The 22198-nt window shown below is 44.1% G+C and overlaps 1 protein-coding gene across 1 annotated transcript in view; it reads left to right on the top strand.

The window, feature by feature from the left end:
- The window catches only part of eif3ea (eukaryotic translation initiation factor 3, subunit E, a), a 51330-nt gene that overhangs the window by 14428 nt on the left and 14704 nt on the right, over positions 1-22198 (top strand). Inside the window, exons 5-9 of the mRNA XM_080857613.1 lie at positions 10-114; positions 14115-14240; positions 14942-15066; positions 18598-18724; positions 19981-20082. Of these exons, the coding sequence (XP_080713739.1) occupies positions 10-114; positions 14115-14240; positions 14942-15066; positions 18598-18724; positions 19981-20082 (585 nt within the window). The remainder of the gene's footprint in view (positions 1-9; positions 115-14114; positions 14241-14941; positions 15067-18597; positions 18725-19980; positions 20083-22198) is intronic.

Here is a 22198-nt window from a genome sequence, read left to right as displayed (position 1 = left end):
CCCCCATAGTTCCGACAGGAGTACTTGGACACCCTCTACAGATATGCCAAGTTCCAGTATGAGTGTGGGAACTACTCCGGCGCAGCAGAGTACCTTTACTTCTTCCGTGTTCTGGTAAGGATTTGTTCCTCACTCACCAGATGAACCTAGAACTGTGTATGTCATGACTAAGAACTGTGTAGTTCTAATGGGCTTTGCGTCAGAAGATAATTATCTGTGCCTTTTTTTTTTGTTAATCCATTCTAGCATCGTTATTCGTGTCTCATGGTGGGGTGGCTATAAGGCAGAGAACAAAGCCAAGAAAGTCAGGGAATCCTTTTTTTCTCTTCTCTAGAACTCTTTTCTAATGGCCCAGCAGTTTAAGTGGAAGCCTTGCACGTGTTAATTAGAGAAATAGAGATATGTTTTACATCATGACTTTTTTATAAGATTATTAGTTCTACTTTGGCATTGCACTTCTCATTGTTTTCCTTCAAATTAAGGGGTTAGGTATCATGAGGGATTCTGCTCAGGAACTATCCCAGATGTTGCCGGATGATTTATCTAAAAAAAAAAAAAAAAAGAGCAGTGTTACCCAACAGTTGCTTGACATGCCATTGCCAGGTAGCTTCCAATTGTCAACGTCTTTCAAACCTTTCATGAAGTAAACCCTTACAGGCTGCTTGTGAGAGGCTGACGTCAGTGCCCTGTTAAATCGCCCTGCATGTCTTTGGCATCGGACGAGACCACTGAAAGTCTCGGGTAGAGCTCTTTACTGGGCCAAGTGTTCAGTGGCAGACTTCATAATCTGTTTCTTAGTCCCGCTTCCCTGGCAAAGCCTGCTGTCTGTGGATTACTGACTGGAATCCGGCAGCCCGGCATGTACTCCCGCTAAGGATTCCCTGGTCCTCCAGCACTGGGGATGAGTTACGCAATATTCCCCACTTAGCACCAGTGCTGTGACTGCTGGTTTGGGCTGCAGGCTGGTGGACGGTGAGGTTTGCTTATTGAAATCACTGAAGCGTTCTCCAAACCTCACGTCTGTGTTTGGACGGTGATGTAATACTTGTGAATGAAGTGTCCTCGATTGTCATTCTTGCGTGTGTCAGCGTGTGTGGCTTATTGTTTACTTTTGAAACTCCGGAGACCAGACATTGCTTTTTTTTGGTGTTATTGTTGTCTATTTTCTTGTCGCTTTTTTTCAGTGTGTAGTTTAAACGCGTGAGAGATAGAGGTCCTCCAGAGAGGCCTCTGGATTAAATAATTTTCACCAGCCGAAGACTTTTTGGAAATCAGATAATACCAAAGTAGGTTTGCGGGGGCAGATAATTGCAGTTCACCGAGAGTACTGGCAGGATCCACGTTACACATGCGTACTTCTTGTTTCCTCTATAAACAAAGGGCTCATTGCTGGGCCTGGGGTGTCTGTGGCTTCTCTGAAAGATGAACTAGAGTGAAAGCGGGCAAGGCAAGCATTGCTCTGGGAGAGGTCCGCCTGGCTGAGTGGAAGAGACTCGAGTCCACTCAAGGTAGGAGCCAGAGAGGCGGTGTGTGTGTGTGTGTGTGTGTGTGTGTGTGTGTGTGTGTGTGTGTGTGTGTGTGTGTGTGTGTGTGTGTGTGTGTGTGTTAAGGTAGGGAGGCAGTTGTGTCACAGGTGGGATGGTGAGTGGGTTTTGTGTGTGTGTTTGGGCCGCAGTGGTAGTATGTAACTTAAGAGAAACCCTGGGAATGGACGGCTCCTGAACCCCCCCCACCACTGGGCCCCTCCACCGTTCCGTTCTCAAGGCCACACTCTGTGGAGGGTAGGCTACCACCCTGGCTGAAGAGAGGTGCCTTTTGTCAAGGGTGCCCTTGGCTGGGAGTGCTGCTTGGGTCCTTCATGCTTGGCTGGGCTATCATGCTACTCTGGTACCTGGACTGGTTTGTTCTCTTTTTTCACTCTCTCTCTCTCCCACTCTCTCTTTCTGATTCGAAGTCACTTAGCTCCCATTCCCATGTTGTCTAATAATGTGTGGGAGAGCGTTTTTCAGAGAAGAGTACTTTTTCAATTGAATGGAAATTGTGCGAATAAGGCCTTGGAGGGAGGTTCAGTCTTTTATTGTTATTATGTCTAGTGGGGACAAAGCGCTGCACTCAGCATGATTTTAAAGCAGGAATGTTGTGCAAGGGCCAAGCTAAAACACATCTAGAACCCTTCACATTCATATCTGTTGGGGGAGAAAAGAAGTATGAAATAATAGTAGTAACAGTGTCCACTGTGTGTCCACTGTGTGTGGCATTCTATAAATATACTAGTAGTGCTTATTTGGATGCCCATGCATCTAAGTGTAACAGTTATTACGACCGCCGCGCGATAGACACTGAAACACCGGGGTGTACGAAATTTGGTGGGCATGTAGCCCCATTAGATTAGCGTGGAACCATTGATTTTCGTTTTGATCCGTTTTACCCCCGTCGGACTGGACCCCTTTTAAAGAGGGTGGGGCGATTCAGTTTTCTGTGAATAAGTCGAAAACCGTAGGACTTAAGAGGCCACGTCAACCATTCCACTAGTAATGAAAAAGCAAAAATGGAGTGTTGTAAAACATTTTAATTGTAAGTTGACAAGGTCAGAACTGCACGAAATCGGAGGTGTGGGATCATTATGACGCCTTCTGACTGCACGTTAAGTTTCGTGGAATTCCGTTCACGGGGGGGCATGCAATAAATTGATTTATATGATTATACACCAACTGGCCTGTAGGTGGTGCGTTTTCTTCGAATATCCCGAGAACCGTAGGGCCTTGGAGCGCCAAATTGTTCTTGTATGTTTGTGTCAAGGGGCCATGTCAACCCATACCATTACATGTATAGCGCCACCTAGTTAAAAATTAAAAAGCAAAAATGAGGTGTTTTAATTGCATATATGTCAAAGTGCTCGAAAAATTACCAAATTTGCCAGGGACATCAAGCCTGTAACCGTCCATCTTCGGTAGAGTTTTTGTCCATGGATGGAGCAAAATGGCTCTGTAGTGCCCCCTAGAACATTGCAAAAACCCCTGTGCATTGGGGTTATTTTGGCAAAGCTTGACGGAATTCGGTACACGTCTTCATCATGCTTGGACGCACCAAAAAGTCTCTTGACGCCATGGTGGCAGGTCAGCAGGAAGTCGGCCATTTTGAGAGGAAGATGCGTTTTGACGGCGTTTACACACCTCGCATCTGATCGAACTCCTCTGACAGATTTAATGGTAACGCCTTGAAATATGGTCCGGCTACTCTTCAACCATGGGCGACTAAAAGTTATATTGGATTTTCTCATTAGTCGGAAGGTGTGGGCGTGGCAGACCCACAAACTATGCACTCTTCACAACTCCAGTCACTTATAACTATAACTAGTGCTGTCAAACGATTCAAATATTTAATCGCGATTAATCGCATTTTTGTCATAGTTAACTCAAAATTAATTGCGATTAATTGCAAATGTATTAATCGCAAATTTTGTATCTATTCTAAATGTCCCTTCAATCATTTTTTTTTTTTAATGCTCTTATCAACATGGAAAAGTGGATTGGCTTGCTTTATGTAATGTTTTTTTTAATTGAAAAACAACATTGCCAAACAGGGCGGTACAAAATAAACATTTCAGATAAACAAGGACTCAGCCTATAGTGCAGTTAAACCATGGCTTAATATTTTCTTTTTTTCAAGTTTGCTGTGAACATAGAAGTCAGGCCTCTTATTTCCAAAATGAATGAACCGTAACAGTTAGGTTACCAATAAAAGGTAAGCCTACTACTTCTGTGCTTTCAGCCAACTGCCTGTTGAAATTTTCAGACAACAGTGAAGCTTGCTTTTTTTGCACAACACAACTTTTAAAGGTAAACTTTCTATTCAGAAGCTTTTTATCATCCATTTCGCCGTATTGCGCTCACCATTCGCTCAAACATAACGTTAGCCTACTACACAGTTTGGGAGAGCAAAAAGAACGTAAATCTTTTTTTTACAACGCGTTTATCGCGCGATAAAAAAATTAACGGCGTTAAAATGGGCTTGCGTTAACGCCGTTAATAACGCGTTAAACTGACAGCACTACTTATAACTTATGCATATATATTGTCGAAAGTGCACGAAATTGAAAGTGGTGGATCATTATGAGACCCTCTGAATGCATGCCAATTGGCCTGTAGGTGGCCTGACACAGTTTTCTTCGAATATCCCGAGAACTGTAGGGCTTAGGAGGGCCACATGTTTTTTGTATGTTTGTCTTAAGGGGCCATGTCAACCCATCCCATAACCAGTCATTTTATGTATAGCGCAACCTAGTTAAAAATGAAAAAGCAAACATGAGGTGATGTAATTGCAGGTATCTCTGGCTGACATGGTCAAAACTGCACCATATTACATGGTCAAAACTGTAACAGATACACACACAAACACAGTAGACATTCGTATGCACACATACACACACAGTAGACATATGTACGCATGTACACAAAACATTACATAACCAAATCATCAAAATCTATCACAAATAATTCCTTTAATACATAAAAATGAAACACAAACCAATTTACACACACAAAACACATAAAAACACACAAACACACTGGCAACCATGACTCATTCTGTGCCAAAACCTACTGAACAGTTCGGCGGTCATATTTTGTAAGGCTTTGCGTTACATCTAGTTATAGAACATCATGGTTCTGATGTTTTACACCAAATTCATCCGTCTATTCCCCCAGAATATTGCATTAGAGGACCAGACTCGGAAGAAACACATTACTATATTCTTGGGATTTTAACTCTATATAGATTCGTATTTAAAAGCAGTTGCATTATGAACTTAGAAAACTCTTAGTTAGAATAAATAAAAGTCCATAGTGCAAGTCAGCATGCTGCTCCTTATAAAGATTGTATTTCAGAAGTCAACGCAGAATGGCATTGTTCTGTGAAATTGCAAACATTATTGCAGAAAAGTGGTTAGAGTTTCTTGTCTTGTGTCGTTAGCTTAATGAAATCTTTTCCCCCGTCATATTGGACAACCTGAATGTGTAGCTAATGATGTACAGTTCTTGTTGCAGCCACAAGGAATCCATCTTAAAGTTTTGCCTACTCACGGCAATCATAAAATATATGCTGTACCCGCTTACGCAATTGTTTGTTTGTTTGTGCTGGTCCCTTTGCGGGTTTTGTGGTCACAGAGAGAGAGAGGGACATCATGGGGTCAGCCTTGAATTACAATCCAAATCAGTTCCCTATACTTTGCATAATTCATTAGAGAAAGACCATGGCTATGTAGCAATTGGAAAGAAATTCCTCCATTGGGCTATAATGGAAACTGGATATTCTCCTGTTGACCGAGCGTCTGCATTGTGCGGCGCTCTTTTCTTTTCCCCTGCCCATCTGTAATGGCGGACTGTCTCTGAGCGGGTTGGCACGAGCTCGGCACTCTTGTCTGTAAACAGCCTCTTAACCCAAAGCAGTTGGTGCTCCTCCATTGCATTGATTTTTCTGAGTGATGGTACAAAGCGGCCCGCGTTCGCAAACGACCCCTGAGTTCCCAAGCGAGGGAGGATGGTAAACTCCTCATCACGAACAAGTCAGAGAAATGGCAGGATTTTGAGAGCGAGTACATCAAAAGCGCTCAACAAAATGAGAACACCCCCCCCCCCCCCCTCACCCACCTCCTCAAGGAGACTTGTTTATGGCATTTCAGCTCAGTCTAAATAAACTTTAATTGCTGTAGCATAGTTATGTCTTTTAAGTCCTGCCTTTATTTCTCTTTCTTCAAATCATTAGCCCCTCATCTCAGAATCCCTTTTAGAACAAAGTGCGTACAAGCACTTTGTAACGCAATACCCCCCTGCTTCTTTTGACATTGCAACAGTTCTCAGAAAAATGGATTTAATCAGTAAGACCCTTTATATTGTGAATACCTGCCTCATCTTTTTTTTCTTCCCTCCCTCACTACTTTTCTTTCCTTTTTACTTTGGTGTGCTCAAGACCTCCCATCCCTGTAGCCCCCCATAGTATTCTGGGAGAGGTTAGGCTCCAGAACTCATTTAACGTGGGAAACACAGTCATTTAACGGAGGAAGCCAGGCTTGCAAAATCCAGGTCCGAGGTCTTGTTACAGTGGGAGCCCGGTGCGAAAAGAGCAACTTATTCATATCATCTGTTAATGCAGGGATTGGATGTTGAGAATAAAGATTGAGTGTCCCGTCGGATCTGCTGCACAGTCAATTTATTGTTGCTGGTCAGTCAGTGAAAATGTGCCCGTTTCAAGAACCCAATGGAAACTTAAGGTAACTACTGGAAAAACCCAGGTATTGAAACTATTCTTGCATGGCCACCGCTGATAGCCTGGCAGTGTGGAGAAAGCTGCCATAATGACATGGATCCCTGCCAAAGGTAGCAGGCAGGGACTTCCAGGGAAAAAGGAGGGGGAAAAAAACACATGCATTTAGAAATGAAATGTTGATCTTTTATATTGGCAACACAGATGTCTCCACCCCCAAATACTCTCTTGCTCAGTCAGTGCTGATCTCACTTCTGAGGTTTCGACTTCACTTAGCACTGTCCAACTAGTGTTACTCCCGATCAAAGGGCTCCAGTGTTGCGAGTGGAAAGGTCAGTACCTACCTAATTCTCTGCAGGGTTCTGTTTTTTAAGCTCCGAGTCCTTTCCCTGCTGTTGTTGGAGACAGATGGATGCCTTCTTGTCCACCCGCGCCTGAAGTATGCAGACGTTTTGTGGAAAGCAACATACTAGATCAGGGGTCTTCAACGTTGGGGCCAGGGACCCCCAAACTGATGGCGAGATGAGCAGGGACCCCCCACTATATAAATTGCATAACATTTTGTTTATAATATACTGGGTCTAGTGCCAAATAAACATAGCTACCCTGTTATTGTGTATTCAATACTAAGCTATTCAAATAATACATAGGTTAATATATTCATTAACATTTTAATTTTTTGACATTGAATTTAACCTATCATTTTTGAACAACAAATTTAATTTAACATTTAACAACATGAAAGGTACAGGGTGGCCGTGCCACTGTCGTTTAGAAACATACGTCTTGCAAACAACTCTGAGCTAACAATTAATAACAGCTAAAATAATTCACAGATATATGTTTTTCTTTTATCATTCATAAAAAAGGGACAGTGAATCCTCAAGCATCTGTCGATGGCACACATCCTCCCACATTAGTGAGATGTATCTTCTTTTCAATAACTCCTAAATGACACGATCCAACGGATGACGGAGGAGGAGTCTGGCGCATGGAGTTGTGTTGACAACATAGGTGTTATAGTGAGATTGACAGGTCAACAAACCAATCACACCTAAGATTGTAGGTAGTAGCATGCTAACATTAGCTAGGGGGCTCATACACCTCGCAAATCCTCTCAGACTTATTTTTCAGTTACAATTAACGTTTTTTGACCTTGTACAGTGTCTATTTCTCTTTATTTAATTTTTTTAATCTAAGCAAAAAAATGTCAAACTAACAATTTATAGGTACAAACAAGACCAGCTATGGAGTTTGGTCCGCCATCTTTTATTTTTGATCTTCGCGCTCTTTAGACTTGAGCAGAAACGCGATCTGATTGGCTAGTGCCTGTGCTGTCGTATTTGCATGGAAGGTGCTGTGAGTGAACCGGTGCCCAGCTTGAGAGAGCTCCTGTGGGTAGCTGAATGTGTCGATTGGACTGAAAGATAACGTCTTCTCGATCAATTTATACGCTCGCTACAATATGTTGGATTTATGTTAATGTGAATTTAAAGGGAATAAATACAATTCTGATTCGGAAGACATTTAAATTTGTGGAAAAAAAATTTGGTTGAATTTTTTTAAAAATGTTTTATATAAATATTTCGCGACCACCCTGCAGTAGAAGACCCCTGTACTAGATCATAAAATTGTAGTAGTTCGTATTAAGTACGTTTATTTTAGATCATTTCCGCTATACATTTTTGGTTTGTTTTATTTATCCTAGTAATTGCACAGGATCCATCAGCATGATCCTGTTAAAAATGAAAGATTTTCTGTACACATCCCCTGACATGAGATCTCTGTAGTAGCCCAGATTAGAGTAGGATCTGTCCACTACCCACTGACTATCAGTGGGCTGTAATAAGGGAAGTCTGGCTCTGGTCTGGACTTTGGTCTAGAGTTTGTGGCTGGCCAGAGGACACCCACTATGGCTTCCTGGTTGCCTGTCACAGTGTCTGGTTTGGCCCTGTTATCACGTAGTGCTGCGAACTCCGGCCCCATCTCCAGACTTTCCCATGGGCCTGGAGGGTGTAGCTTGACGTCCAGTTCAGAGTGATTATCATCCCGAGATACAGAGCAGTCCCAACCTGCAGCTGATTATTTGCCTTGCTTTTGTTTGTTTTAGTCTCCCTTTTACTGTAATTAGAAACATCGGCACACAACCTTTTGAAGTTGATTGTCTCCGCAGAGATCTGTCTCGTTAGCTCAAGTTCATATTTTTCATATGGGTAGCGTGTGCAAAGGTCTGTGAGGGGTTTTATAACATAATTTCACAGGATGTTTTGTTTTTGGCTTAATGCTTGAAGATTATCACAATTATCGTTTAACCCCTGTGTTTTGAATTGTGGCCTGTAAGTTATTTAAACATCTCTCAAAAGGCCTGTAATTGTTTGAAAATGCCAGACCAAGCTTTATACTGGCAAGGCCCCAAACGTTACACTAGAATATTTGCATACACGGCCCAAAACTTCGGCCAAGTTAGGATTTCCTTTATTTGCATGATGTGTTGAAAAGCTCGCATTTTATAAAGGAAAAAAATGTCTTGAAATTTCCAGTTTCATCCAATTTATAATTTGAGCTGTAATCCTGGTTTAAAAAATGAACATTTTGAGACTGGGCAAGCTGCTCAGGAAGCTGAATGTTTCCTTTCACCGTCTGGCCCTCACGACTCCTCAAGGAGAAGGTTCTGCGGGACTCCTCATCACCTCCTCCCCCCGCCCCTGCCCCGTCTAACTCCACACTCGCGGTGTTGATCAAAGCCCTCTGACGTGTGGCCAAACCACTGGCTGCCGGAGCCGAGGAAGCGGCTGCACAGGCAGCAGAGGCAGCAGAGGCAGCAGAGGCAGCCTGCCTCATCAGCTCATCCCCCTAGCCTGGAGGGGACACGAGAAAGCCGAGGCACAGGTCTGCCAGGAGGGTCCAACTGGAAGTCAGCTCACTGAGGGAAACAAGGATCACTAAATTAAGGAAGGAAAAGGGTTATTGAAAGGTTATCTCCAAAGGTTATCTGAAATAAAGGAATCTCAAATGCTGATGTCTGATTCCTAACTTCAGACTGATTAGAGGAATCTCAGGTCCTGATTCCATTTGTAAACAGTTTATGGCGAACTACAAGTAAATCAGTAGCCCTGTCGCTCAACTCTGCCAGAAGAGCCAGCCCTCAAGGTTGTTACCAGGCCACAGGAGGTGAACCACTCCTTTTGACCCCAAACTTAGGAAGCCCTCATCTCTGATTAAATACAGGCTTCCTCTGAATATAGTGGACAGATTGGGGTGAGGGAGCGCATGTTTTGGTCTTTAAAAAGACAGCATACATGAAACCTTTGGACATGAAACCTTTTAAGAACTTGTAAGCGGATATTTTGCCATTACAGTCCAGAAGCCTTTCTTTTAGGTGTCTTGAAGAGTGTATGTGTCTGAATCAAATTGGTTGGTTGTAGTTTGAGATGGTTGTTTGGATTGTGCTGAGAGTGTGACTGTGGCTAGTTTGTGTATTTAAATACCATTTGGGGAAAAACTGGGAAAAACTCCAGTCTCTCTCCGCTATTCTGTGCGGCTGGCGGGAGTAACTGTTCTGGCAAGGGTGTCTTTCAAAATGTATCAAATCAAGAGATCTCCTATTTTTCAGAAATGTGATTAAGGTATTTAACCTTATGAAACCGGTTTTCAAATGTGAGTCATGATTTGAAATGGTCCTTCATGTGCTCCTCTCAGGTATTTAATTAGCCTCTCTTTGTTTGTGTTTCTGATCCCTTGGTTTGGTCAAGCCAAGCATTTCCTCTGGCGAGAGTGTTTGACCCCCAGTGTTCAGTAAAGATTGCTTGTTTAACGCTTATAATGTAGGCTTTGCAGCATCCCTGGCGATCTGGCCTCCAACCCTTAACCCAAGTCTTTGTAGCCACAGTAATGGAATGGTTAAGTATCTTTATATTTAATAAAAAAATAAAAAATCACTATTTAAACAATTAATTATTTATTTTGCCTATAAACAAAGGTACCATGACTGACTAGGCCTGGTTTCTGTCCCTTCTACAGTGAGGTAGCGGTCACTTGCTCTGCATAGGGTGTCCGTGTCAATTTGTTTTCAATTTCTCTCTGAGATGTTTCATAGAGATTTGCTGCTGAAATGTGTGCGGGGGGAACATCGTGACGCGGTTCATTTTTTCCCCCATTTCCCATTTTTGTTTTCTCAGGTGACCTTATCCCGAGTCATAAACCACTGAATAGGGCTGCAGATCTTTGGCTCTAAATAGGTTACTTTGTACCTTTCTGTCTGTAAGCAGGATTACACAAAAACTACTGGCTCAATTTCCATGAAACTTGGTGGAAAGGTGTAGCATGGAACAAGGAATAACCCATTAATTGTTAGAGTCGATTCAACTCGTGAGGTGGTTCCACGAATTTTCGCTAACTTTGCGAGATATGGCATTTGGCCTTTTGGAGGTCTGCACTCTCCAAGTACCCTTCTAGTTTCTTTGTTTATTTTTTTTTCTGGCAATAATTGTTGTTGGAAGGCAACAGCAAGAGATTGTTGTGTTTTTAGGGCTGTGAAACGATTACAAATTTTAATCAAATTAATCACAGGTTTCTGTGGATTAATCATGATTAATCACATATTTTTCTCGGTATATTTTTGTGAGAAAAAGATGTATGAGAAAAGACGGATATATACATTTAAATGTTTTCTTTTTGTATTCATAAAAAAACTAAAATAATAGTGCTGCAAATGCTGCAAAGCAATAATCTTTGCTATTCCATATTGGACATTAATGATCCTTATGTAATGATATGGCTTTGTATCTAATCACCGGTTATTGCTCTCAGGTTGTGCCTTATGCATACTGTTGTGTTCTGTAATACTGCTCTATATTGTGCTACCACTAGGATGCACTGTTCTGCAATCAATCCTATCTAATTTACGTACATAGAGCAGAAGAAGAGTGAACCAGTCACCAAGTCCCGTATGAATACCGTTTCACCATGCTCATCAGACCTCGAGGTTGTCTGACCCTCTTCTTTTATATTAGTAGAGGTTGCTCAGGTAGGATTGGACGAGGGCCGTTCTAGGGAGGAGTTTCGCGAACGGTCGATTGTGGGTTTATTGGAAGCTCATTCGGCACATGCGTTAAATGAGTTAAAAAAAATTAACGGATTAATCCTGTAAATTAATTATAACGCATTTTTCACAGCTCTAGTTTTCTCTAATGAGTGGACTCTTCCTAGCCTGGATACCAGCCCAAACCCCGCCCACAAACATTTTTGTCAGGGAGATTTGGTCTGGCTCTGGGTTAATTGGGAGAGAGTTTCATCGGTAGGATCAAACCGGACCAATCAAATTGTCAGGGCGGGCTTTATACGTTGATGGACAGATACCAACGCTTGAGTTGAATTAACCGGTAGATTCGAACTCCGACCAAGATGGCCGCGTCTCGGGTGCTTAGTGGGGAATATTTTATGTGAATTAAGCTATCTACACGACTTTTTAATGTCTACATTGACTCGGTTAGTTGTGCATGTGCAACACGAATGTTACAGAGTATTGTTTGTCTTAACTAAAGTTCTCTAGACCATTATTGTTATATCATTGCTAACGTGTACACAAAAAACCCATCGAAATAAACTGTAGCTTGTAGCCTTAATGCTAATTAATTAACGTGAGCAAGCATATCTCAACAGACATTGACCATTCATTTTGAAAGAGGAACAGAGAAACGCGATTAAGGCATTTGTCATTGAAAAGATGTTTTTGCCGTCCTTCCTAGGGATCAGGTAAAAGTTTAATCTATCAGATGGTAATAGGCTACTACGTTGCTCTGATTGGTTCTAGGTATCCAATTCAGCGAATAGGCATTTTCTTTCCTGGTTCGTTGAAACACGCCCCATAATCACAGCCCAAAGGTCCGGTATCAGACTCATATTCCGACTAGAATCATGAGGATGACATCGTCAGGCTAGACTCTTCCTGCTCTACCTGGGAAATGGCGACTTAAAGGTGCATTAAGGATTAATAGCTATTCGCTAAAGGTATGCTAGCAGCTAAAACTAACGAAATCTCTTGAAATGTGCTGACTTTGACATTATGACAAACTAATTACTCAACGACTGTCCTTACACAGTCAAACATCAATCATGTGCAACACAAGACTAAGCAAGACGGCAAATAAGCTACTTACTAGATCGGCAGAAGGTAATCAAAGTCAGGTCGGCGGGCATCGGCAGGCAAAACTACAGAAGGCAGTTATATGCCTATCGACCCTGCTGGTTGCGGCCTAAAATTCCTGATTTCGTGGGAGCTTCCCACTTTTGGGGGGATAAGCCCCTACATAAAACCTATTATTTTTCCTGTGACCCAGCAAAACTAGTGGGGTCTGGGGGCATGCTCCTTTTTGAAAATAACCTTTTAAATAGTGTCCTAGTGGGTTTTAGGAAGAGAAATTAACAGATTCAGATTTAATATATAGCACAAATAAAAACATATTGAAGACATCTGCTGATATTTTGTTTTGGATGTGTGTGAAGCAGGAGCACCCTGACCTGGGAGAGAAAGCTTAGGAGCAGCTACTACCCTTTACCCAAAACAAAGCAGGGAAACAGACTGTGCCTGGAGAAGAGCTTAATCACAGCAGTTGCCTCCCTTTTTTTAAAAAAATAACCTTTTAAATAGTGTCCTCTAGTGGGTTTTAGGAAGAGAAATTAACAAATGTAGATTTGAAATATGGCACAAAAATAAACATATTGAAGACACATCTGCTGAGATAGGTGCTCATTATAGTTAATGTCAGATATCCTCAATTTTCAAACTCTCCCTCACTATATTACTTTTTTGATCAAGCAATATTCCATGACACCTGATACGATGCCAATGTGACTGTTTCAGAGTACTTTGTAAATTTCCCAAAAAGTCCAGTCTGTTTCTCTGACTGACGTATCAAAGTATGTACCTTGTGCTTGCCTTGAGAGACTGCGCCTTATACAATGGTAGGGGAAACACTGGTGATAATGGTACACACTTAGGGACAACTTCTTGAAATTTGACAGTGGATTGTGGCAGACGTGTAGAATGTATTTCCTAAACCTGTCCAGAACCTGGCAAAAGCACAATTTACCTTCATACCTTTAGCTTCATAACATAAAGCCACTTTCAAGGTGCAGGGTTTTTCATTTCACTTAATTATCTAATGGTTCCCAGCCACATTTAAGCAAGATTGCTCCACTGATGTCCCAAGACTTATGTTGTAGTAGATCTCCTCCCAAGAGACTGGTTTCAAGCCTTTTCTCTGTCTGGGCTTAGATTTTCTTGAGAGGATGACATCATGAAATCCTTCTATCCAAAGTAAATACATGCAGAAGTTACTCCAGTGAGTGTTGGTGTGTTGTAGACCAGGAGCTCCCGGTCCAAACTGTCTCTCCTCTTTCCTTGGTGGTGAACCAAAGTCTTAGTCAAGGCTGCAGTATACGGTTGATTCACTTATCATGAAGGTTATATAAAGGGTATTTTTTTAGTTCTCTCTAGCCTGCAAATACAGCATCCCAGAACAATATTTCCAAAGTTCACTGTCTCTTAATTAAGTCAAATGTGTGTGTGAGTGATTGTATGACTTCATCCACAATGCTCTGTTGTATAAGGGTATGGCTGATTCCAGGTGTCATGAGGGTGATTGATCGTTTTTGTGCGTTATGAACAAGTCATGTTATATACATACACGTGTCCTGGTGTGTATGAGTGAGACAGTTTGACAGTTATTCACTGGCCTGTATTATGTATGTATGTATGTATGGTCTGTTGTATGTATGGCCTGTAGGTTGTTTACGTGTGAGGTCCGCTTTAACAGTAAATTGAATGTGTGCTGCCATCTCTGTTTCTCCAGGTGCCTTCAACAGACAGGAATGCCCTGAGCTCGCTGTGGGGGAAGCTGGCCTCCGAGATCCTGATGCAGAACTGGGAAGCTGCCATGGAGGACCTGACCCGCTTGAGGGAGACTATCGATAACAATGTAAACGCCCCACCGCTGAAAATTGGACACCCGCTCTCGTATTCGTTTACATAGGCTCCGTGATATTGACCTCTGAGTTTCTGTAAAGCGCTCCAGCACCGATGCTACTGCTATAGCCACCGTCTCTTCTGCTGTAGCTGCTGTTTCTTGTGTGTCATTTCTCGAGTGTCATCTTCTCTGTTTATGCTCTTTCTCCACTGTATCTTTTCTCGAGCCATGCGTCTTCTCCTTTGTCCTTCTGTCTCTATTCATCAGCCTGTAGATCCTTCCGGTTTTTCTCCTCATATGCTCTTAATTGCTCTGTCTCTCTGCCTCTCGCCCCTTTGTGGACTAGATGAAAACCTTAAATTACATAGTTGTGTTGGTCAAGTCCAATTTTTAATTGGTGGGAAAGAGTTAGAAAAAGGGGCGCATGGTTTGGCTTGTTGAGACATGGAAGCAGTAAATGTTCTTTGACCCCGCAGCCTTTCTATTCTGAACTCAGTATTTGGCACAAAAAAAAGTCGCCTTAAGCTTAAGGTCAAATTGATGTGTTGTTTTAATGAGAGCTGACTCTCAAGCTTTGGCTGAGAAGAGTCAAAATGGCCTTATTCACCCTCTGCCTTTTTCCTCTCTCCTTTTCTTTACTCTCTCCCCCTCTCCCTCTTTGTAATTCTTTCCTTTCTGTTTCTTGTGCTAACTGTCGTCCTGTTTTCTTCTAGTCTGTGAGCTCCCCGCTGCAGTCCCTTCAGCAGAGGACTTGGCTCATCCACTGGTCCTTGTTCGTCTTCTTCAACCACCCCAAAGGTCGAGACAACATCATCGAGCTGTTCCTCTACCAGCCACAGTAAGCACCTTCAGCAGTTATAGTCGTTTATGTCTGGTGTGGGGGATTTTGTTTTGGTTTGGGGTTTGCCTCCAATAAAAAAGCATGAGGTACTCGCTCGATGGCTCGCTCCAGGTCGGTCGGTCGGTTGGACGGCCCACCACAGTCCACAAGCAAAAGAGGGGGGAAAAATGCTGATGTGGCACCTTCAGAAGCCAGTGTCCCAAACCACCTCTGCAGGTTGACTTGCCGGCCAGGCTCCCTTCCTCTCTCCTCCTCTTACCACACCAGACGGTGGGGGAGGGGGGTGGGCCTCAAAGTGGGGGAGCGATGGGAGCTAGACCCAGGAGTTTGAGGGGGGAGTTCAGGAGTGAGGAGTGAGGAGGGACGAGAGACCCCGAGAGAGAAAGAGAGAGAGAGAGAAAGCAGCTCCAGTCATGCTGGCAGTCTTCAGAGATCAGGAAGGAGGCCTACCGGTTTTAAAATAAAGTTCATTATGTGAAAGAAACCAAGTCCTTGTAACCACCTAAAGGGCTTGTTTCAGGCCCTGCTGGTATTTTTTAAGTGGACTCTCTGTATATGATTGTAAGTGTGTATGTGTGTGTGTCTGGGCCTGTTTTCGTGTGGTCTGTTTTGTCACAAAACCGTGAGTTTGGGAGGCCATGTGTATGGCGGGAAACCTGATAGCCGACTTGAAATTCGCACACCACCTATTTTCAGGATTTTTCTCCTGATTGCTGTTTTTTGTTATTGACCAGATGCGTGAAAGCACAACATAGTTACCACAGCATATGAGAGAGGTCTATCTGGTTTTCAGTCACCCCCCTCTTACTATTTAAGCCAATACAGATGATTAAGGAAGCCAGCCCCGTAATTATTCAAGAGAAGTTTACCATAGTGGCTCAACAGACAGATATCTTATGCAGTCCTGTTTCTGTCCAAACAAGCACCCTTTTTTCTGCACTGTGGTGTGTCCAGCTCTCTCTGTCCTGACCACTGGTTTCCTTTGGGTTTTGCCCAGGACCAGTGACCTGTGGGTACAAGCCTCAACTGGACGTTTGACCCGACGCCTGCGGCCGGGGAAAAAAAGAAAAGAAAATGTCCAGGCGGGGCCTTATCTGGACATTGTCTAACTCTGGTTTTGGTTGTAGTCATGCACAGAGTGTTACCCGTCATACAGCTATGTGATGAATGACATGTTAAATGAAGCCTTCGGAGGTCAGAAGGACCCTAGCATATCTGTGAGCCATAGTCTGATTTAAGTTTAACAAGTTTTTTGGCAGTTCTGTCTAACTGGACTTACTGGTCAGTAGTCAGAAGTAATGTATGGAAACTGAATGTATGGAAACTGAATCTGTGCTCTAGGAGCTCAGGTCTACAATCTGCTTTACTTAGTTTTCTGATGTATCCTGCCTGGTCCTCTATGGTGTCCAGGCAGGATGGTGCAGATCGTGGGTTTGGAGGGCCTTGAATGGAAACACCCAGGCCTTTGACAGGAGCAAGAAAGTTTAGGAAAGGAATGAGACATTCTATCCCTTCCCAAAACAACAGACAAAAGGTTATTGTATGTCGATAATAGCATTAAATTAGTTGTATAATTTGTCACCTTGTAACCATGGGTTTGGAGAATAATGCTGGTGGTTTCTGAAAACGACATTAATGGTTTGGTGGATAATATCAAATAACAATAACAGACATTAGCCAGAGTAGCAAAACTGATTCTAGTCACGTCCGTCTAATTCCAACAAATCTGTCGAGGATGTCGAGGGGCTTAGATTGGGCCGCCCATCATGCCTCTGATCACGTAATCTCATGCTCGACCCAGTCCAAACAAGTGAAATGGAAACCAATGCTTCTATTTTACGGAGGTTATGTTGAGGGTACTGTTGCACTGTGGAGAGGGGAGACAAACAAAAAAAACAGAAACCAAAGTTCAGCGAAGGCAAAGATGATCCCGAAACATCGGTTATCGAAGTCCAAGGGCAGCTGTTGAGAGCAGTGGTAATGTAACAGGATGACCTATGATGTAGGTGCAAACAGGAAAGATAATACTGGAGTAACACTACCCTGCCACTTGCAGAGTGGACTCTGGGTTTCACATGATTTGCCTCTAATTCCAACCCCTCCCTAGATGCATCGTGAAACTGGAACTGTGCAACCACTTTCTCTCTTGTTCGCTTGCTTTCTCTCCTTCTCTTTCTCCCTCCCTCTTTCTTCCCCCTTCCCTCTCGTTTTTCCTCTCTCCTTCCCTACCTCCTTCTCTCTCTTCCTCCCTTTCTTTTCATCTCCAATTACCACCAGGTACAAAATGTTATCCAGTGGCAAAATGGAGAAAAGTGATGGAGGAAAAAGAACTGCTCCCGGTTCTGAACAGCCTGTCCCCTCCTGTGCTCCACTCTTGTGGCAGCTTAGGCAGCAGGATTGCCCCCTCAAGGCCCCAAACAGTTTTTGGATCAGTTAGATAATTCACTGTGTGGATCCCTCCTCTGGCCTGGGACGATGACTCACACAAGATCGTGCTGTGGGAGTAGAAAGGGGTCCACAGCCCCCACCAATCCCCCTCCCTTGAGGGAGTGGAGTAGGTGTAAGTTAATCAGCAACACAGCATGAAATGTTGCGGTTTGCCCCGGCCTCAGACAGCTACAAAGGGCTGTGAGAGATTGTGTGAACCAAGATCACTCATCCCCCCCCCGCCCCCAACACACACACACACACACACACACACACACACACACCACCCTCACCACTTGCCCCGCTGCTGTTTTTAGCCCCCTAACATCACAAGTGCCACAGGCCCCTGTGTCCCTTTAATTGCTTCAACTAATTAAACCATTGCCATACTCTGTCTTTTCCTTCTATCTCCTCCTCCCTCTCTATTTCTCTGAAGGACATATGTTTCCCTATTCTCATCCCTTAAAGAGCTTGAGGGGAGGCCGTGCATAACAAAGCTCCACTTCCTCTTTGAAATTTAATTTGGTCGTCAAAGGCAGAGGAATGGCTTGCATGGAGGAGAGGGGGTTTGTTTGGAGGATGGTCATGCAGATAGTGGAAATAACAGGACCCTTATCAGTGCTTCACGAATGGGGTTAGGGGAGACGTGACGCGTCTGGGGTGATGCGGATGAACCGTCTCCTTCAGTATGTAGACCGAGAGAGTGAGTGAATCAAGCCCGGTGCGAGCCTGGTCTTGGGTTGTAATTGTCACGAAAAACAGCTCCCGGTCCCACACTCAATCTAGAGCCAGTTGACCTGTGGCTGAAAAACAAGCCCCCGCTGGATTGGGTTTCAGCTACTGGGCAAGACTGTGGTCAGTGATCCGTATCTGGAGAGGGGTTTTCCTTATTTCTCCCCCACCCCACTCCCCCAAAACCTTGTTTCCACCCCTTCCCCTCCTTGCACAGAAGGTACTAATAAAAAAGGAAGAAGTTTTTAACATTCACAGACATGTTTGGACCAGAGTGTCTTTTTTTCATCGGGCAGTTAGGAAAAAAAAAACATCCGGCCATGCACATGTTTTCTTAACTTTTGCGCTCAAAACTGTGCTCTCTTCCAGGTACCTAAATGCCATTCAAACCATGTGTCCACACGTGCTCCGCTACCTGACCACAGCCGTCATCACCAACAAGGACGTCCGCAAACGCCGGCAGGTCTTGAAGGATTTGGTCAAGGTCATCCAGCAGGTATTCTTCAAGCGCCGTGCCCGACATGTTGGCACAGCTGCCAGTCTTGCCCACAACTTCCCACAGCTGCCTATACTCCGAGACTAGCCCCCCCTCCACACCTCCACACCGTCATCAACATGTAGCTGCGGTCAGGCTCACTCCCCGTTTGCATAATATTCCTTTGTGTCCCTAGCAGGTAGTCCAGGGAGTATTGACGTAAATGTAATGTTCTTTACGCCGTTGATAAATAAGCTAACGAGTAAGTATCCTAGTTCATGTAATGTGTTGGCCTATGATGTGAAATTTACCTCACAGTGGTTTGTTTATAGCACAGTTCACACAGTAGCCGGTGTTCTTTGGGAGGCTAATGCATAGGCTCAACATTTGATTACAGAGCTTAGCCTAACATGCTAGAACATTTTACCGTGGGACCCTGGACAGAGTACGAACGTGTGTGCGCGCGTTTGTATGTGTGTTAGACAGCATGTGTGTGTGTGTGTGTTAGTCAGCATGTGTGTGTGTGTATGTGAGAGCGCAGGCTGACCTTAAAATAGAAACCTACTCTTTGTTAGCCGCTAGTGTCATCTCGAAGGGTTTATCACTGGACTTTTCCACTGGCGGGGGGGGGGGGGGGGGTGATAGGAGAAGCGTTGTGGGAGGGGGCTAGTCTTGAAGCCATTAAGGTTGATGTATGGTGCTGGATGCTCTGATTGTAGTCTGTCCTGTCCTCCTTGCGCAATAACAGTAGCGTCTTCCTAGATCAATGACTTCAAAGTCTAAATAAGCACTGCCCCACCGCCCCCTCACCCCACCCCTGTAATCACTAAAACATGTGCTCACCGTGCTTTCCTTGCCTGGCTCTGTCTTCTCCCGTGGTTTTAGCAAACACGACAAGCATTCAGGAGTGGTCAAGACACACACACACACACACGCACAAACACACACACACACACACACACACACACACACAGAGACACTTTACCCTCACTAGACAGATTTATAGCATATTGATTGCTTAATCACAAAGCTTCTCGGCCAACCAGGCGTGGTACCCCAGCACCGTTTACCACGGTTTTTCACACAAAAACACATATACGCATATGCAAACACACCCATGCCTGACCTCAGCATGTGGACTCCTTCTAGGAAACATAGCCCTTTTCAGATCACGTGTCTTGTTCCAATTGTCTATCATTTTTTTGCTTCCATTGCTTAATTTTAGCCTGTACTTTTCTTTTCAAGAACCTAACAGTTGTTTTTGTACTCCATTTAAGGAATCCTACACCTATAAAGACCCCATCACGGAGTTCGTGGAATGCCTATATGTGAACTTTGACTTTGACAGCGCCCAGAGGAAGCTGAGAGAGTGTGAGGCGGTAAGTTCCAGCTGTCCCCTGCCCACTGAGGCCTTCTGCCTACTACCTGTTTTATGAGGCTCCTCTTTGACTCATTCCCCCAAAAGTAATGGCACATGAAAACAAGCTGAAAAAAGAGAGCACTCTGAATGACATTGGTCGTCACTGTCTGTAAACCTTTTAAGGACACCCCCACACCCTCAGCCCCCCCCCCCCCCCCCCCCCCCCAACCCACTCCACGGTCAGAGCACCTGCACACACTCTTACTGTGAAATGATCCAGGGACTTCAAAAGGAGCTGAGCCTATTCATACATACTTAAAATCAAAGCAAAGTTACAACTTGTCCTTTTAGCTTTTATGATGTACATCCTCATTTTCTCTTTGGTAGAGGGAGTAATGAACTCAGAAACACACGCACGCACGCACGCACGCACACACACACACACAGAGTCATTGTTGACCTCTGGCCACAAGTACCCTGGTGAGTATTTGCTGGTAAATTGCTGTGGCCTGTGCTTTGCCCAGATCTGCCTGTCTCATTAGTGAGCGTGTGGGCCTGACCTGCACCACTGCCCATGCTGACAGCCTAGCCTTTTGTCATCAACAAGGGTCATCAACAGTTAGCTGTGTCATGGTGTGGTCACAGAGAATGAGAACATGAAGGAGTGAGACAGAAAACAGGAGGTGATCTTGAGTGAGAGAGAGAGGGATCATCTGGGAAAGGCCAGTGACTCATGGCCTGCTCTGGCTTTTTTATGAAGGCCAGTAATTGTCCATCAGCGTGATGGTGGGTGATAGTGGAACACAGTTAAGGTTCTGGGAAACCTCAGGGCCTGCCGATACACTCAAGACGCTCCGTTTTTTTTTTGCTCAGCCGCGACATCTGCGGTCGCAGGCACCGGGCCCGAGACTGGAGACCTCTCTTCCTCTCCTGAGTTTGGAATGGCTCACTATACGCTCACCTCTGCCGGGGGTTTCCACCACCATCCGGCTCGGCTTCCTCCTGACAGTCAGTCATTGAAACATCGCGGTTCCAAACACGAAGCAGTCCCAGTACAAGCACATTGATAGCCCAGCATAGGAAAGAAGGTCGGCCTAGTCTAACAAACATTGTCAAATATGGCCTCCCAAGTCTTTCATTCATTCTTTCCCTTTCTTCATTCATTTAAATAAAAGAAGAAATGTGTTTTGGATATTCTTCTTGAATGGGACCAGGAGGGGAAAAAGCATGTTAGTTGAGCTTACATTTTTGGAGTTTGTTGCTTTTGGTTCTTCTCATGCTGATTGTAATTGGTGTTGTTTGTGCGTCCTCTCAGGCGGTTGTCATCATCCTGACAGGTTGACTGCGAGCTTCTGGAGTTAAAAGGCGATTGGCACAAGAGCAGACACTCAACCATGCCATCGTTACCCTGGAAAACATTACAGCCCGTCATAAATTTGTTTGGTGTTCCAGGGTGATGCTAAGTGCTGTTCAAACATAGTTGCAACTTATTTATTTGTTAGCTTTTTTTTTTCCTCATTAAAGCGTCACTAACAATGTGGAAGTGTTTAGAAGTTGACGTTTTGTGACAGAGGCTTTAAGAAAAGAATGTCCTAGGGGGAATTCCTGGGTGAAGTAAATGCGTTTCAATTAGGGGTGCTCCCAGAGGCAACATTCCAAAAGCCACTGAGTCCCGGGGAGCGCGGGCTGGACCCCAGTCAGATGAGGGCCAGATCCGTTTCAGATGAGGGCCAGATCCGTTTCAGATGAGGGCCAGATCTGTTTCAGATGTGGGCCAGATCCGTTTCAGATGAGGGCCAGATCCGTTTCTGACTCTGCTGCTCTTTGGGACCAGAGCAACCTGCTTCTTCCTGCTGCTGATGTTTTATAACCGACCTTTGACATCCTAAATCTCACTGCCAAAGGGAAGCATTTATTTGATAATTAAGTCAATCTTTTGATATGTTGTACATTTGTGTACTGGGTTAATTTCCATGTGGCCAAATGCTACAAGATGTCAAGCCCGTGTTCAGAAGTGAATACTTTTTCTTCACCCGTTGTTGGGTTCTCTTTCTCCCCCTCCCGTTTTGTAATGTCAGCACATAATGACAGCCATCTCTGGTTTGTCGCACGACACAACCCACAGCCATGAGCTC

Source organism: Sprattus sprattus (genome assembly GCF_963457725.1).
Source record: "Sprattus sprattus genome assembly, chromosome: 19".
In the NCBI taxonomy this organism is placed as follows: domain Eukaryota; kingdom Metazoa; phylum Chordata; class Actinopteri; order Clupeiformes; family Clupeidae; genus Sprattus; species Sprattus sprattus.
The sequence above is the reverse complement of the archived record's forward strand: the minus strand, read 5'-3'. Positions and strand labels throughout refer to the sequence as shown.